This window comes from Leuciscus leuciscus (assembly GCF_965113295.1).
Source record: "Leuciscus leuciscus genome assembly, chromosome: 5".
In the NCBI taxonomy this organism is placed as follows: Eukaryota; Metazoa; Chordata; class Actinopteri; order Cypriniformes; family Leuciscidae; genus Leuciscus; species Leuciscus leuciscus.
This window is the reverse complement of record NC_138729.1, coordinates 39,670,247-39,686,779: the sequence shown is the minus strand read 5'-3', so window position 1 is coordinate 39,686,779 and position 16,533 is coordinate 39,670,247. Positions and strand designations below refer to the sequence as shown.

The window sequence follows — 16,533 nt, the reverse complement described above, 5'->3', positions numbered from 1 at the left end:
TTAGGAAACGTCAAAGCTCATATCGTTTAGTACAGCCCTGTTTGTAAATAAGTTCAATAATCAATACAAAATAAAAAAATATATGGATCTACAATGATAGGTAGCCTATAAACAGGACACAAAATTTTAATTCAAATGAATGTGAAAATGTATACAAACAGGCTAAGAAAAAACATGAATAGCTAAACAAGAAAATGAACTGCTAGAACGATTAGTTTCAGTGAACAAAAAATATTAACTAACAAAATCAGGTTAACTGCCCATTTGAACGGCGCAAACACCCCGCATCATTGACGCTTACGCACATTCCACAACTAACATGCGGAAGAGCGCTGCACAGCTCCAAGACCTTTGACTCCCTCAGGAAACGACAGGAAAGGCTACTTTCTCTTTCTGTCATGCGAATATTCTGTAAAACGCTGTCGGAACATGACATCAAACCTACCAACCAGTCCCAATTATTGCCAGCTGGACGAAAACACATCTGAAAACAAAAAGGCAAAAAGGCAGTTCATATTTTTCTTGATTTTGACTTTAATATTAAGCACCGAGACGTTTATCACAGCTTTTCTTCTTTATGACTTCTGCGAGGATATTCACAGAGTGAGTTCAGTCGTTTTTCGTTAAATTATGATTTATAAACATGTTGTAGGCCTAATATATCTCTATATCTATATATATATATACAGTATATAATTTGTTTAGTACGTTTTGTTTGTTTGACTTTAAAAGACTCGTGAAACAGGCAGAGACGGAGGGTATCCAATCCACTGTCTTTCCACAGATGTCACCCAACCAGGAGATCAAGCAGGAATCGCAAGTTGTGACTTGTTCAATCAAGAACTGACACAAACTGCTCGGCAGGTATTTAAAACGGCTTCAAAACATGAATACATTTTTGAAATTGAGTGGGATACATGTAAGATTATTACATTATACATGTTATATGATGTTCCATATACTAAGAGTCTAAATTTCTTTTTGAACAGAGGCTGTTGCTAGACATACAAAATTATGTACTGGGAACATTTGGAGGTAAAACAAATGTATTGATTTATTTAAATTATTGTTTGCTATTATTGCTTATACAACACCTGTTGTTGCACAGATGTATTTACACCAGCCTGCGACCTTGGTACTGGTGTCTTTTCACTCATGTCTGAGTGTACATCCTCAAATCACTCTCTTTTCTCACAACCAGCCAAAGAAATAATCAAGTGCGTAAGAAATATAAAGACAAAAACTAAGACATTGATTTAAAATGTATTTCAGTAAATGCACAGATGTGTTTTGAGTCTAGATTTGAATGTGGCTACTGTTGGAGCACTTCTGATCGAAGCTGGTTCCTACTAGGGGTGGCACAAAGCTAAAAGTAAACTCGCCTTGCTTTGAGTGAACCCTTGTTATCTCTAACTGACTTGATCCTAATGATGTGAGTTATCTCTGTTAGGTTTATATTCAATGAGCATATCTGCAATGTTCTGAGGTCCTAGGTCATTGAGTGATTTATAAACAAGTAATAGTACTTTAAAGTCAATTCTAAATGTAACTGGAAGCCAGTGTAAAGACTTGAGGACTGGTGTGATATGATCAGTTTTCTGGTTCTGCTCAGAATCCTGGCAGAAGCGTTCTGTATGAGCTGTGCAACTGTCTTATGGTCTTTTTGGGAAGGCCGGTAAGGAGTCCATTACAATAGTCCACCCTGCTGGTGATGAAAGCATGAACAAATTTCTTGACTGGAAACTTAAGTATCTACTTCTTGCAATATTTTTGAGATGACAGCTGATTTAGTTATCGTTTTGACATGACTACTGAAGCTAAGGTCCTACTCCAAAATCACACCAAGATTCCTGACTTGATTTTTTAGTTTTTTGACCTCTAGAGTCACGGTATGCATTCGCCTTGAGAATTTTATCTTTGTTTCCAAATGCAATGACTTCAGTTTGTCTTTGTTTGACTAAAGAGGCATTTACCACTTCTAGGAGATCTGATTCTAAATAGTTAAACACAGTTTTAAAAAAGATGTGACGAGAGTGTGTCAAGGGCGCAGGTTGATGTTTTGAGATGCTGTATAGTGTTTTCCAAGATTTGACCATTAATTGCCTCAAAATCAGACATAGCGACTAATTTAATTGAAAGTATGTTCTTGGATTTTACAGAACATAACATCACTGAGATTTTCAAACCAGCTGTGCATGTCGGGGCAAAGCAAGAGCTTAAACAATACCAAAGGCTTCAGAAAAATGGTAGGATCTTCCCCATGAGTAACAATCCACTGTTTACACTTTACAAGATTGTATAACACTGTGATCAGCTGACTTAACTTCAACTAAAGTCAACTAAAAAAAAATCAGTTATGTGGAATTGTCAAGTTTACATAACTTAATTGTTTCTATAATCATGATGCGGGATTCCTCACTTTTTTAAGTTTAGTCAACTGATCACTTTTTACAACAAATGTAATGTGGTTAAGTTTAATCTTCTCTTTACTTTCAGCAGACGAAACTCCTGCACTGGATCGTATCCAGTGGGACAACATGAACGGCCAATTCAGTCAGGAAGGGTTAATGAGCTTGAGCCCCGAAGGAGAAATAGTGGTGCCACACGACGGAATTTACTTCGTTTTCTCACAGGTTTATTTTGAAACACAATTAGGACAGAGTATGCACTTTACGCAATACTTATACAAGAAGACAGCATCTTATCCACGACCAGTGATGCTCGCAAAAGCCGTAGTGACTCCCTGTGTGAGCGTAAGTTCTGGTGTACAGTTTTATTCCAACCACCAGGGGGCGCTGTTCCGCTTAGAAAAAGGCGACAGGCTCTCCCTGTATGTGCTGAACATAAGCGATGTGCGCTTCCCTCAGGAAGCCACTTACTTTGGGGCATTCATGATTAACTAAGCGAAACAGCAGCATTTTGATTCACTTTATTGCTTATGATATCCATTCCCACGAAAAATGTATGTATATAGAGATGATGCATAACAGTTTATTTTGTCCACATCAATGTTAAATAAAGGTGTTTAAAAAAAAATAATAATTGAGTTTTAATAGATTGTTTATTGTAAATAAAAGACCATTATGTGAATATAGTCTTCAGTCCTGTTGATATGTGTAGTGCTTTTGTCCGCCGCAACATCGGTTATAGGCCTATTATTATTATTATCTTGACACTTAATAATAAAACTATTCACTTCTTTTTGTTTACATGGTTAAATGTGGTACATGACAAAACATTTTTAAAATCTCATATAACAAATATTGGAAAGCAGAGGTGATTTCTGTAGAAATTCTCTCTGTCCACGTCATTGATTTTCTCTGGAATGTCCTTCTTCTGCAGCTGAAATATGAAGGTTTCTTCTATTTATAAGCAGCAGCCTGAAATTGAGAATGAAGAGAGAGCTTGATTTTGTAAATATATATTTTTTAAATGTTGCTCAATGCAAATTTTCTTCTGTAGATAGAACTGAAAAATATCACACCACAACAATGTACAGAAACCTCAAGGCTGCTACTTTGAACATATGGAATTATAGTTTAAGAAGATGAAGCAACGGAACAATATTCAGTTTTGAATTTACACAGCATAACACACTGCACAGAACTGTAATCGATGTCTGTTATGATTTAAAAAACGGGATTAAGTTCTGACCTTTGGAGCTCTGAAAACAAGAGACTTTCTCAGAGTGAAACGGGGCTGAGGAGTCATCTTTGCGTCTATTTCATCATTGTCTTTAGTTTTAATCAAGCCCTCTTTACGGCTCACTTCATCATTGACTAAAGTGAGGATCCTCAAGATGTCCTGGCCTCTAAAAATGAAAGAAGAAACAATTTAACATATAAACCCAGACAACAGGCTTAAAATAATCCTTACAGTATTACTGCATGCAAAAAAAGGCCAGTGTAGTGGATAGCTCACCGTTTACTTCCCTCTTTTAAATGCTTGCAAAGGGACTGTATAAACCATGATCCACTGGATGGATCACGAATCGACACATATCCCTGCACTGTGGACATGGCAATCAGAAAATCAGAATCTTTGGGAATGCTGTATGATACGTTGCCAGATTTCTGGATTCGACTAGAAGCAGAGCCATCTGCAACCAGCACTTTACTCTGCATCTCATGCCCTTTACATGCTTGTATAAAGAAGACTTTAGGTTTGCCAATAAGATCAGGGCAGTTGTCTCCATCAAATGGGGAGGTGATGTCATTCAGGGGACATATTTTCTGATCACATCCCTCAACACCAGTCTCATCTCCATGACTCAACACGCAACAGACAAAGCAGTCTGCATGAAGGCGTTTCTTACTGTAAACGGTCATGAGATCTTTTATCTGAAATGCCGTCTGATCTTTCTTGATTTCAACCAGAAAGCCCAAATATTCAAACAAGTGTTTCAGAGAATCTGAGAAATACATAAAAGAAAGACAAGTATATGGTAAAGGTAATACAATACATAACCATACATTGAACCAGATCAATTACAACAACAAATGAAAGAAAGAAAATGAAGAGGACAAAAGACACGACCAATAAGCATCTCCTAGTGCATAAGCCTCTTCTAAAAATGATAGGCCTATGTGTATAAGTGTGTTTTGTGGTTCATAAACATCAAACATGAAAAATCATTTACTGCCTACCAACATCTTTTTGGGATCCATTTCGTTTGATTTCTGGGTTTTCAAAGTTCTCGTTATTAATAATTAGGCAAATTCCACGTGGATTATTGTCCATTTTGTACTCATCAGTCTAGAACAAAAGAGGTGTTACAGAACACATCCAACATTCAAGAATAAAATCTGTCTGAAAATGTTATAATTTGTGAAAAAAATTTAATCAAGGGAAAATGTATAATTTGAAAATGCTGCATAGCTTGCTCCACTTCATTACCGTAGTTTTTGGTTTATCTAGGGGGGAAAAAAGATATGTCAGTATCTTAAAGTTAAATATTTTTCAATATATTTCCATATGCTTCCACTCATAGGCTATAGGTATAATCATTGTAGGCTACAAAGTTTGACCATAAAACATATTTTAAGAAAAACAAATTATGAAAAAGTCGTCATTAAAATGGTAAAATTGGACAGAGAGAAGATACATGACAACATTTGTAAATGAAGGCTAAATATAATTTTTGAATTATTCATGAAACCTTACCTGCAGTTATAGGTATGTGACTAGAGGTCGCTCCTGTTTCCTGAATTGCTAAATGGCTGTCTATGTCTAAGCTCTCGTAAACATGATTGTCTCTTATCTTCAAGCTTTTGAGCAGAATTTCACTTGCTTTCCGCCCCTTTTTCCTCACATAGTCAATCAGATCACGAGCTTGATCAGTTCGCGTTTTGGTCTTCTGCAATATTTCTTCAATCTCCTCAGTGCCTAGCACTTTTTCTGCCAGAAGATCATCCAACAATTTTTTGATAACAGGCTCGGTCAAACCATCCCTCAGTTGAATCCGAAAGGTTTCTAAGACTTTTTCTAAAGGAAAGCACTTTGTTAAGTAAAATGTTTATGTAGGCTGTATTCAATTAAATTATAGACTGATTGTTGTCGCATAATGTACGCTACAACGTATATAAGTTTTCTCAAATTTCTGAATGCCATATTGTAGCATGCATACAATTATTTTCAGTTGCTATGGATAGTAGTCTGCTAAATGCCTTAAATCTGAACATAAATTGGAAACAGTGGTTTCAAGTTTTCTTTAATTGACAACCATTCGTTGTCTTTTTACTTTCACTTTTCATTTCATTTTTGTGCAGCAATTTCTTTAAAATAACCAATTGCACGCCTATAACCAACAAATAAAGTTTTCAAACACACATACATTATTCATATTAATCTTACCTGCCATTTTGTCGTATAAAAATGTGTCGTATTAATAGCCTACTAGTTTATGGATAGCTTTTGTTAAGGAGTAGCGACAGTAAGTCGTGAAAACGGTTGCTGTGGGCAAAAAGCCATACGTGGGTGTAGATCGAAGAGGCGGATGGAACTATTCGAGGAGGAGTCCTATAGGCTACAAATATAACCTACATTTTAGGCCTAAGAGTGTGTGTGTTTATTTTTTAATTTATTTTTTTACTAGTTAACCTATTTCACAGGTTAATGCGCATTACCATAATATGCATTACCAGGGACTTTAATTATGATAATGATAATAATAATATGTTTAATTTATATAGCGCCTTCCCCAAGGTCAGGGACGCTTCACAATAGTAAAGAACAAACAGTCAGTTTATACATAATAAATGGACAGTAAACACTTGCCCAGTCCATGAGCGACTGCAGTTGCATATCGCATTCCAATCGAATACAAACAGACACTATAACAGAAAACAAAGTAATAAGCTTAAGCATCATGTTATGCGCGAGATGCTGCAAAAGACACGAGAGACGAGCGCAACAGACCAAGTGTTTATGTAGAAAAAGTAATGGAAAAATAGCAGAGTGAAATGGAAAAACGCATTCTGTGTGAACGGCCCCAATCTCTTACTTACATGGCATATAGCCTACACTTTGTTTGTTAATGAGAGGTCGCCATCACCATTTTTTAAACAATATATATAGCCTTTTTTTTTTTTTTTTAGCAAGCGCTAAAATATCTTGGAGAGAAATTGCAATCAAATATTTGTTAAATTTGGTATTAAAGTATTGAAAATCATTTTTTATTAAGTTATTAGAGTAAAATGTTTGTAAAAATCCTTATCCAGTATATCACAAATGACTAGAGAAGTCATGTAAATGTAGGCTACTGGTTAAAAAGAGTGGGATCTGTGTAGAACATTTAGCTCTTAAAACTTCTGGGCCCGTATTCATAAAGAAAACTCTTAATTTAGCTTAAAAACTTTTACGTAGGAGTCTTAGCTTAAAAGCGATTCGGGACCGATCTAAGAGCAACTCTGAGTAAGGAAAAGACAAAAACTTTCATCTTAGTAAGGAGGCGGGGTTGACCCCGTTGCTATGTATGACACAATCTTTTGAAGACTGTGATTGGTTGGTTGTCCAAAAAAAAAAAAAAAGTGATTTTAAGTATAGGGTCTATTCTAAGCCTTCACTTTGAAATTACATGCGTAATTTTTCCTATTTGACCGTTCTCTCTCACACACACACACATTATATATGTGTATATAAATCCTTTTTTTTTAATTTACCATGCTGTTAATTTCCTATAAGGTATTTGATTGGAAAGAGTGGAACAATTTTTATCATTCTAAGCCAATTACACTGATTGCTGGCATGTCTATTTAATGTAGTGATTACTTTCATTTCTGGCGCTTCTGCGCTGGAGATGTTAGCGCGTTACATTTACATTTATTCATTTAGCTGACGCTTTTATCCAAAGCGACTTACAATTGCTATATATGTCAGAGGTCGCACGCCTCTGGAGCAACTAGGGGTTAAGTGTCTTGCTCAGGGACACATTGGTGTCTTACAGTGGATTCGAACCCGGGTCTCTCACACCAAAGGCATGTGTCTTATCCATTGCGCCACCACCACCCCTGTAGATCAGTCACAAACATGATCCCTGCACGATCTAATCTATAGCGTCTTATTAACTCACTGTTATTCATTGTCTGCAACACATTTCTTCTCCCTCTTCGTCTTTCTGCCATTTTCTCCTCTGCTAAAGAAACTCTTAAGCCTCTTAAAAGTCCTCGTCCGTGCTCCTAACAATTTTGACCTTAAGATCTCTTTTAAGGGTTAAGATACTTTCTGAATTACTTTTTTCTTTACTAGGATTTTTTCTTTAATTTTAAGAGTAAACGCCCACATTTCTAAGAATTTTCTTAGAATTTTGTCACTAGGAGCTACTCTTTGCATTAAGATTCTTTATGAATACGGGCCCTGGAATTTTTAATCTTTTTAATTTTTTATTATTATATTAACTTTTAATTAATTGACACATAACTTCTGTAAATTAAAATAAATTGAAAACAAAATTTTACAGCATTACAGCAGAGTGGAAACCTATAAGGGGGTATTTGAATATTTTTGTGGACAATTGGGTCAAAAGAGTTGTAAGAGCCAAGTGCTCCTGCCTGCAGCCTGCAGATTGGGGCCGGCTGCACCTGGGGTGGGGCTAAATGTCACCCCGCCCCCACACTCTTAGTTGGGCCCTGTCCCAAATGGCACTCTAAACACTCGCGATCCCTGCTGAAACTTAAAATGACAAATGGGACACCCTACAGACTCGTGGACTTAACGGACACACGAATGCGGCAGCCATTGTAAGTCCACAAGACCGAAAGTGCATAGGCTATGAAGTGTGCCATTTGGGATGGGGCCTTGGTGTAGGTCAAAACACAACACACTGTCTTCACAATTTGAGATAAAAATGAGTCGAAATGTGATGTTTTCCAATCAAATTTTGTCCACACCTGAAACTGATTCATTTTGATTGAACAACCAATGTTTCATTACAATCAAAATATAAACATGTCAATAATAGATTCTTTCATTTGATCTTTTTAATGAAAGGGAAAGGGATTTTCACCCAAAAATGAAAATTCTGTTATTAATTACTCACCCTCATGTCGTTCCAAACCCGTAAGACTTTCGTTCAACAACAACTGATTCAACAACCAATTTGTTTTTTGAAATGTTGTGAGGCCGTTAGTGCGTTAGCCTAAAGACCAGGGGCCGTATGTATAAAGCCACTCAGAGTAAAATTTTAGTCTTAAGTCTCTCAAAATTCTAAGAATGACGTCATTTTACTTTTATTCCTAGACTTAAGAATAAGTGTGATTCATAAAGGTTCCTAAGTGTCAAGACTAGGTCTCAGCTCCTAAATTACTTAAGAGAGCTGAAGAGGTCTCGTAACCTAGTTAGGAGTAACAAGATTGCAGCAGAGAGGAGGCGGCCACGCACTTTTCAATGAAAATATGATGTATTGGAGTTACAGTAAATGATGACGGAGTTGATCAAACAATAAAAGTTTGATCATCAAGGGATCCTTTTTCGAACTGACTTTTAAGAAATTTTATAGCAATGAAATTAAAGGAAAGTAATAATTACATTGTTGCTGACTGGAAAAAAGCAGCAGTGCTTTTAACTTAGTGAAGATATTTATCTGACAAAATTATTTCAAGTCAAGTCGCTTTTTACAATAGGGCCTACACAGTGTTTCAAAGCAGCTTTAAAGTGATAGCAGGAAAATAATGCAACAAAGTTAGTTTGGGCTGTACAGCAGCTCTAGAAGAACATAGTGCCATTGTGCAGCTTAAGTAAGTTCGATGATGATTCATTTCCATTGTAAAAGATCATTAGTCATTAGTTATCTATTTAGTTCATTATTTACATTTACATTTTACATTTATTCATTTAGCTGACGCTTTTATACAAAGCGACTTACAATTGCTATATATATGTCAGAGGTCGCACGCCTCTGGAGCAACTAGGGGTTAAGTGTCTTGCTCAGGGACACATTGGTGTCTCACAGTGGATTCGAACCCGGGTCTCTCACACCAAAGGCATGTGTCTTATCCATTGCGCCACACCACCCCTTTCATTATTATACAGTCGCTCTGCAGAAAACAGTGATGTACATCGTTCAGCTCAGTTCAGTTCAGAGACAATGGTGTCAATGCTGGCAGATCAATAATATCGTTGAAAAAAGGGTTAACTACAGCTACAGGTTAAAAAAAAAAAAAAAAAAAGCTCACAGGAGAAAAAAAATCATAAAATCATACATTGTCTGCAACATAGTCAGTTATTAATATTTCATTGTCCTCTCTTGTTCATTTGTTTGACAGCCTGGCTAAAAATTATGTCTGTACAATTTGGCATGTTTCAGTGTGTTATCACAAATAAACAATTGACTCTAAGCACAACTACACAAAACGCGTACAAAATCTTTAACACATTTGTAACCCTATTTGAATAAAGGGTGAATCTGACAATTTTCCTTTGCCTCACTTTTGGCCACTACTGTATGGCAGTTCATTGACTTTGCAAATCTCGCAGCAAAATAAAGCCACTTAAATGAGTATTTCAGGCTTTCCTAAGTTGTTGGATCCATTGATGGAACTCATGTTTGCATAATTGTAAATGAGGAGTTGCAAAGCATTTTTTTTTTTTTTAATAAATTTAAATATTAAAGTGTCTTAATTAAATGATTTTATTATAATAAAATTAAATGATTGGTGTCATGCTGCAGTGACCTCACCCTTGCAGGCTCACTATTGGCTGATTCAGTGGTTGAGGGCGGCCATTTTGGGTTGACATCACTGTAGTCCTTAGTTCACAGCACTTAAGTCCCACTTCAGTCAGCACTTAAGAATCAGTCTTATACTTTACTGAAAGTTGCTTTTAGCTGCTTTATAAAAGTCTCCTACTCTTAGAAAACTCCTACTCTTTACTAAGTATTTTCTGACACTTAAGTCAAAGCTTAAGACTATTCTTAAGAGCATTTCTTAGAAGTTTTATACATACGGGCCCAGGGCCCGTATCCCTAAAGATTCTGAGAATCCTCTCAGAGAGCTCCTAACTTAACCTAAAAATTCCTTGCCAGGAGTTTTAGCTTAGAAGTGATTCCAGAACATTTTCAGTGAACTCTGAGCAAGGAATGGATGGAAAATCCTATCTTAGTGAGGAGGTGTGGTTGACCCCGTTGCTAGGTATGAGTCATCATTTCAAAAGCCGTGATTGGTTGATCCTACAAGTTTGATGAAAATGAACTTTTGGTGATAATGAGCAAAGGATGTACCCTCAAATCAATAAACATAATTATACACTCTAATCTTATGCAGACTGTAATTGTAAATAATATTTCACATTCAAGAAAATATCTGGAAAATGAATAGTAAGCTGTAGGGGTTATAGCCTAACATTAGAATCTAAAATATGTGAAAACTTAAGCTCATTACACCCTGTTCAAATAATGATTCATGTCTTATTTGCTCATATTAATATCCTAGCTGGCATATTTTGTACTTTCACTCCCATATGGACCCTATTGAAAACAAGATGGCCTATCTCAAGGGGCTGTCCTTAATGAAGTAGAAATTGCAACGTTACAACTCAGTGTGGTCTTAACGAGGGTAACACGGCTCAGCTTTTATCAATGTCTGTGATTGCTGGCTGATCCAATCTGTAGCGTCTCAATAATTCCCTGTCATCCAGTGTTTGCAGGACATCTCTCCTGCCTCCTCTGTTGGCCATTTTGTGCAGCTGCTTATGGGAACTCCTAAGCCACTAAAAGTCCTCTTCCCTGCTCTTAGCAGATCTCGCCTTAGGAGCCCTTTTAAGCGCTAGGAATCTTGAGGAATAGCTTTTATATTAACTGGGATTTTCGTGTCACTTTTAGGGGAAATTCTAAGAAAACGTCATGACTCTGAGAATTTTCTTAGAATTTGGCCGCTAGGAGCCACTTTTTGCACAAAAATTCCCAGGGCCCGTATATATACAACTTCTAAGAATTACTCCTAAGAATAGTCTTAAGCTTTGACTTAAGTGTCAAAAAATTCTTAGTAAAAAGTAGGACTTCTCTAAGAGTAGGAGACTTTTATAAAGAAGCTAAAAGCAACTTTCAGTAAAGTCTAGGACTGATTCTTAAGTGCTGACTGAAGTGGGACTTAAGTGCTGCAAACTAAGGACTACAATGATGTCAACCCAAAATGGCTGCCCTCACCTCAACCACTGAATAAGCCAATTGTGAGCCTGCAAGGGTGAGGTCACTGCAGCATGGCACCAATCATTTAATGTATTATAATAAAATCATTTAATTAAGACACTGAAACTTTAATATTTAAAAATTATTATTTTTTTGCATTGTGCAAAATTATCACAAATTAGTATTGATGCTGTGGAGTCCCCTGTGGAAAAGTGAGGCAAAGGAAAATTGTCAGATTCACCCTTTATTCAAATAGTATTAAAATGTGTTAAAGATTTTGTAAGCGTATTGTGTAGTTGTGCCTAGAGTCAATTGTTTATTTGTGATAACACAAACATTCCAAATTGTACAGACATAATTTTTAGCCAGGCTGTCATACAAAGAAATTATGAACACATGAAAAAACAAGAGATAACATTTAAATATTAATAAATGACTATGTTGCAGACAATGTATGTTTTTTTTTCTCCTGTGAGCTTTTTACTTTTCCTAAAACCTGTAGCTGGAGTTTGCCCTTTTTTGTCACTTAATATTCAACAATATTATTGATCTGCCTGCGTTGACACTATTATTTGAGAACTAAACTGAGCTGGACGATGACATCACTGTTTTCTCCAGAGTGGCTGTATAGAAAAATATATACAGTAAATATATAACTAATGATTTTTACAATGGAAATGAATCAACACTGAACCTACTTAAGTTGGACAATGACACTATTTTCTTCTAGAGCTGCACAGCCTAAACTAACTTTGTTGTGTTATTTTCCTGTAATCAATGTAAATCTGCTGTGATAACCCTAACCCTAACCCTAACCTGTGATAAATACCTTCACTAAGTTTAGTGTTTTGTTCTTACTTCATATTTTAAAATATATAAAATATATAATGGAAAAATATTTTCCTTATAATTTGATGGTTCAAGCAAACTTGTAGGGTCATTTAAAAAAGAACATAAAAAACCCTACATCACTTTTGGCCACTACTGTTGTCAGTGTCACAATAGTGCTGTTTCAGACCCTGCATACTGTAAAATGATGAGCTCAAGTCATCACCGGTGCACTGCTGCATTCTTCCAGTCGACAAAAATGTATTCTTACTTTCATTTCATTTCATTGTCTTAAAATGTCTTAAAGGTTAGTTTCAAAAAGAATTCCTTGATTATCAAACTTTTATCGTTTGATCAACTCCGTCATCATTTAACTCCAGTAGCCTACATCATATTTCCGTTGAAAAGTGTGTGGCCATCTTGTTACTCCTAACTAGGTTAGGAGACCTGCAGCACTTTTAAATAATTTAGGAGCTGAGACCTAGTCTTGACACTTAGGAACCTTTATGAATCACACTTATTCTTAAGTTTAGGAATAAGAGTAAAATTATGTAATTCTTAGAATTTTTACAGACTTAAGACTAAAATTTGACTCTGAGTGGCTTTATAGGCCTACATACGGCCCCAGGGCTGCGTTTCCCGAAACCTTCTTGACACTACGTCGTTCTTAAGTTACACCTTAAGCTGTACCTTATCGTTAATACGTGTTTCCCGAAACGTTCTTAGTTAAGTACACCTTTCTGTAAGTCATACGTTCGGAAGGTTGGTCTGGACCACTCTTAGCTTTACCTTCACTGTTGCAGGTCTATATGAATATAATTCTGAAGTTTTAATACACCCAGACAGTGTTCAGTTAGGCTAATTCAAGTGTTTTCATGCAAAGAATAAAATTGTCATGATTGTTGTTAGATTTTTAATTATATTGTTATATTATTAATTTAATTAAAGAGCTCTTTTAAAGGCCAGCGAAAGCATGCTTTTTTTAATTTGCATTTACTCAATTCATACAGTATATTTAATTGATTTCACAGCTTTAAAATTTACAAAAAATGTTTGAGTGTAAAAATGTTTCACCAAAATTTTTTGGTAAATAATAGTTAAACTTTTTAGAGTGTATCTTCGTAGCGCGCTAAGAGACAATGTTGTCGGGAAACGCAGCCCAGCTTAATTTAGCAAAACAATAATTTCAGGGACATTGGCCCTCATTTATCAAAAGTGCGTACACCAAATTCCCAGCGTACACCTGGCGTACACCCAAAACCACGGTGACTTTGAGATTTATCAATATGAACGTTGGCGTACGGCACGCTCAAATCCTACGCCAGCTCAGGAGGTGGTGTACGCACGTTTTGAGTGCGGGAATGCGCAGAAAAACAATTCCTAACACCACAAAACGCACTGACAAACTAAAAGATATGATATATTATGACCCACTGTAAAAAAAAAAAAAAAAACAACATAGTAGGCTAATTATAAACTTCAGTGTTTATTTTTGTGCAACATGGACTTCAATGTTTAAGTTGTGTGACTTTACCAAAGCATTTGATTTGTAGGCATATGTATTCCTTCAGTTGCGAGCCTGTGCGCTTTACCTGACGTTTCAAGCCTTGTTAAATACTTTCGCCTGGCTCCGCAGCGCGAGTCTCCACAGACTGCGCGCGCACCTCCCCAAACGGACGAGGCGTTTATACTCGACGCGCTCGCCGTTGTACTATTCTTTGAAACGATGGTTAGGCCAGGGTTAGGCCCGGCAGGTGTGCACGGACTGGCTTCAGTAATGAAAGGCTTTCAATGACCAACAAAATTATTCAGACTGACAAAATAATAAAAATGACATTCTTCTTTTAAATAATAATAGCCTAATAATACAAATAATAATAATAACGACATTCTTCTTCTAAATAACAATAAGTGTCATTAATAATAAAAATCTAGAAATCAATTTTGTTTCTTTCCACTTCCCTGGTTTCGCTTTCTCTTTCTCAAAGAAGTTTCTCTTCTTTGCCGTCTTCCGTGTGTCCATGGCGTAAAATGAGGGCGTGGGGGAAGCGGAGACTTGAATATATAGGGGCGTGTTATTCTAATGACGATCGTTTTCAGCCGCGGCATTTATCAAGGGCAGGTATTGCGTACACCTGGATTTCAAAGGTACGCACAGCTTCATAAATCAGGCGATGAGAGGAGTGTAAGCATAATCTTACGCCAACATATACGCCCGTTTCTACGCAAGAATGATAAATGAGGGCCATTGCGAGTTAGTTACATTGTGCATTTTAATGCTTTCTGAAACTGCACAGCTTTTCCAGTTTTTTAAATGACATTCTCCTTCCTACAACTACGAACACATTTTCTACCATATGTATGCCTAAAGGCGATTGAACCAATCGGAGTAGCCAGGTATGGGGCAGGGCGACGCGTTCAGCCCCGCCCCCATCTGCAGGCTGCAGCCAGGTCCTTCTGAGCCATTTTTTAACGTTTGTTGTAATAAAAAATTTTGTACACAGGTAGCCAGAGAGTAAGAGAAGTCAGGTGAATTTTTTTTTTACCATCTCAGGACATGAGCAGGTGGAAGAAAGCTTGTGGGATTTACTGTGCTTGTGCATCGGAACTCTGAATTTAAGCTTTGCGAGCTTTGTGATAAAGTTGATAAAAGAGGTGGGCTGAATGGGAACGTTTCTTATTTGGATCTCACGCGTCAGAAACAACCCTACAATACCTCTAAGTGACAAAATGGTTATTAATGTCACTTCAAGGATTGGGAATCACTGCTTTAGAAAACATAGGCTATAGTGGCCACAACTGAAGTGATATCCAGCCTAGGAAAATTGGCATCTTCACCCTTTATTCAAAATGACTGAAAATGTGTAAAGGTTTTATAAGCATATGCGTAGTTGTGCTTTGAGTCAATTGTTTTATTTGTGATAACACATGTATACCAAATTGTGCGGATATAATTTTTGGCCAGGATGTCGTACAAAGAAATTATGAACACATCCAAAAATGAGAGAACCAACGAAATATTAAAGGGTTATTAGTTAGTTCACCCTAAAATTCTATCTTAATTTACTCGCCATCATGTCCTTGCAAACCAATGAGGCTTTTGACCATCTTCGGAACAAAAATAAATATATTTTTAATCAAATCTGAGCAATTTGTGTCCCTCCATTGGCAGCTACGCAACTACCACTTTGATGCTTCACAAAGTTCATAAAGAGATCATAAAACAAAGGTGCTGTCACACAAGAGAACGAACCTCATTGGTTCTTGCGGAAGCTCAAACGTGCTGCATAAAACGAGAATGAACCTCATTGGTTCTGGCACGTCAAGCGAACATGCTTATAGCTTCCGTTTACCACAATTGATGTGTGCCTTGATGAATGTTTATATGTGAATAAAAGCCTAAATTAAGTCTGTTCAGCGTATAAAGGGTTCATGTCTGTTCATGATTCATGTCACAATTTGCGTAGCTGTCAATGTGTAAATGATTTTCATTTTTGGGTGAACTTATAAACTTTGTAACCTTTAAAAACTTATGTTGCAGTCAATGTATGCCTTTTCCTGTGAGCTTTGTTTTTCTAAGCATTTCTTTGTTGCTGCATAAAATAAAACCTGCTGCTGTAGTTTACCCATACACTTTTTTTTACTGTAAAAAGCGGTCTTCAAATTCAATGCCTTTTAAGCACTGATACCCATTCAGACAAATGTATTTGGCCATTGTGCCAGGTCTTGTCCTGTTTTTTGTGTCCCATCATGAGCGTTGTTTTTAATCTGAAGTTAAAAATCACATCTCGAGACACTTTGTACTGGTGACCCTAAAACCAGCCTATGTAAATGGATAATTATTCAGGCAACCTACAGACAGTCTGTTTTGAGAATGTAGATACGCATTTCTAGGGGGTGGGGGGGGGGACAAAACCCTATAAAATCCAGAACAATATCCAAAAGCTTCAAATTTTTAACAACTAGAACTGTTGTGTGATAAAAGAGAAATGCCCCAAAAATGATAAGCATAAAAAAATGCTCTTTTTATGAAAGTAAACCATTTGTTTGTGGCATCTAATGAACAGTAAAGATCTTTTCTTTTT

At 36.5% G+C, this 16,533-nt stretch overlaps 2 protein-coding genes and 1 long non-coding RNA gene across 4 annotated transcripts; 2 read left to right on the top strand and 1 right to left on the bottom strand.

The window, feature by feature from the left end:
* The first annotated feature begins 318 nt into the window (after positions 1-318).
* On the top strand, positions 319-3,094 carry tnfsf10l4 (tumor necrosis factor (ligand) superfamily, member 10 like 4). 2 transcript variants are annotated; one of them, XM_082169914.1, is made up of 5 exons: positions 319-603; positions 733-864; positions 990-1,035; positions 2,160-2,246; positions 2,500-3,094. In XM_082169914.1, the coding sequence occupies exons 1-5, from the start codon at positions 430-432 to the stop codon at positions 2,901-2,903; spliced, it is 843 nt and encodes a 280-aa protein (XP_082026040.1). In that variant the 5' UTR covers positions 319-429; the 3' UTR covers positions 2,904-3,094. The 2 variants fall into 2 exon arrangements, with proteins under 2 accessions (XP_082026040.1, XP_082026039.1); XM_082169913.1 differs by having other exon boundaries at positions 2,497-3,094.
* On the bottom strand, positions 2,915-5,987 carry casp22 (caspase 22, apoptosis-related cysteine peptidase). The gene is made up of 7 exons (XM_082169911.1): positions 5,854-5,987; positions 5,164-5,484; positions 4,897-4,913; positions 4,647-4,755; positions 3,922-4,411; positions 3,655-3,811; positions 2,915-3,380 (listed from the first exon to the last, which is right to left on the bottom strand). Exons 1-7 carry the CDS (start codon positions 5,858-5,860, stop codon positions 3,363-3,365), a joined length of 1,119 nt encoding a protein of 372 aa, XP_082026037.1. The 5' UTR covers positions 5,861-5,987; the 3' UTR covers positions 2,915-3,362.
* Positions 5,988-9,654: 3,667 nt separating this feature from the next.
* Positions 9,655-10,734, top strand: LOC309498940. Its single transcript, XR_014206073.1, has 2 exons — positions 9,655-10,240; positions 10,279-10,734. It is a non-coding gene; the product is annotated as an uncharacterized lncRNA (long non-coding RNA).
* The last annotated feature ends 5,799 nt before the right edge of the window (positions 10,735-16,533 follow it).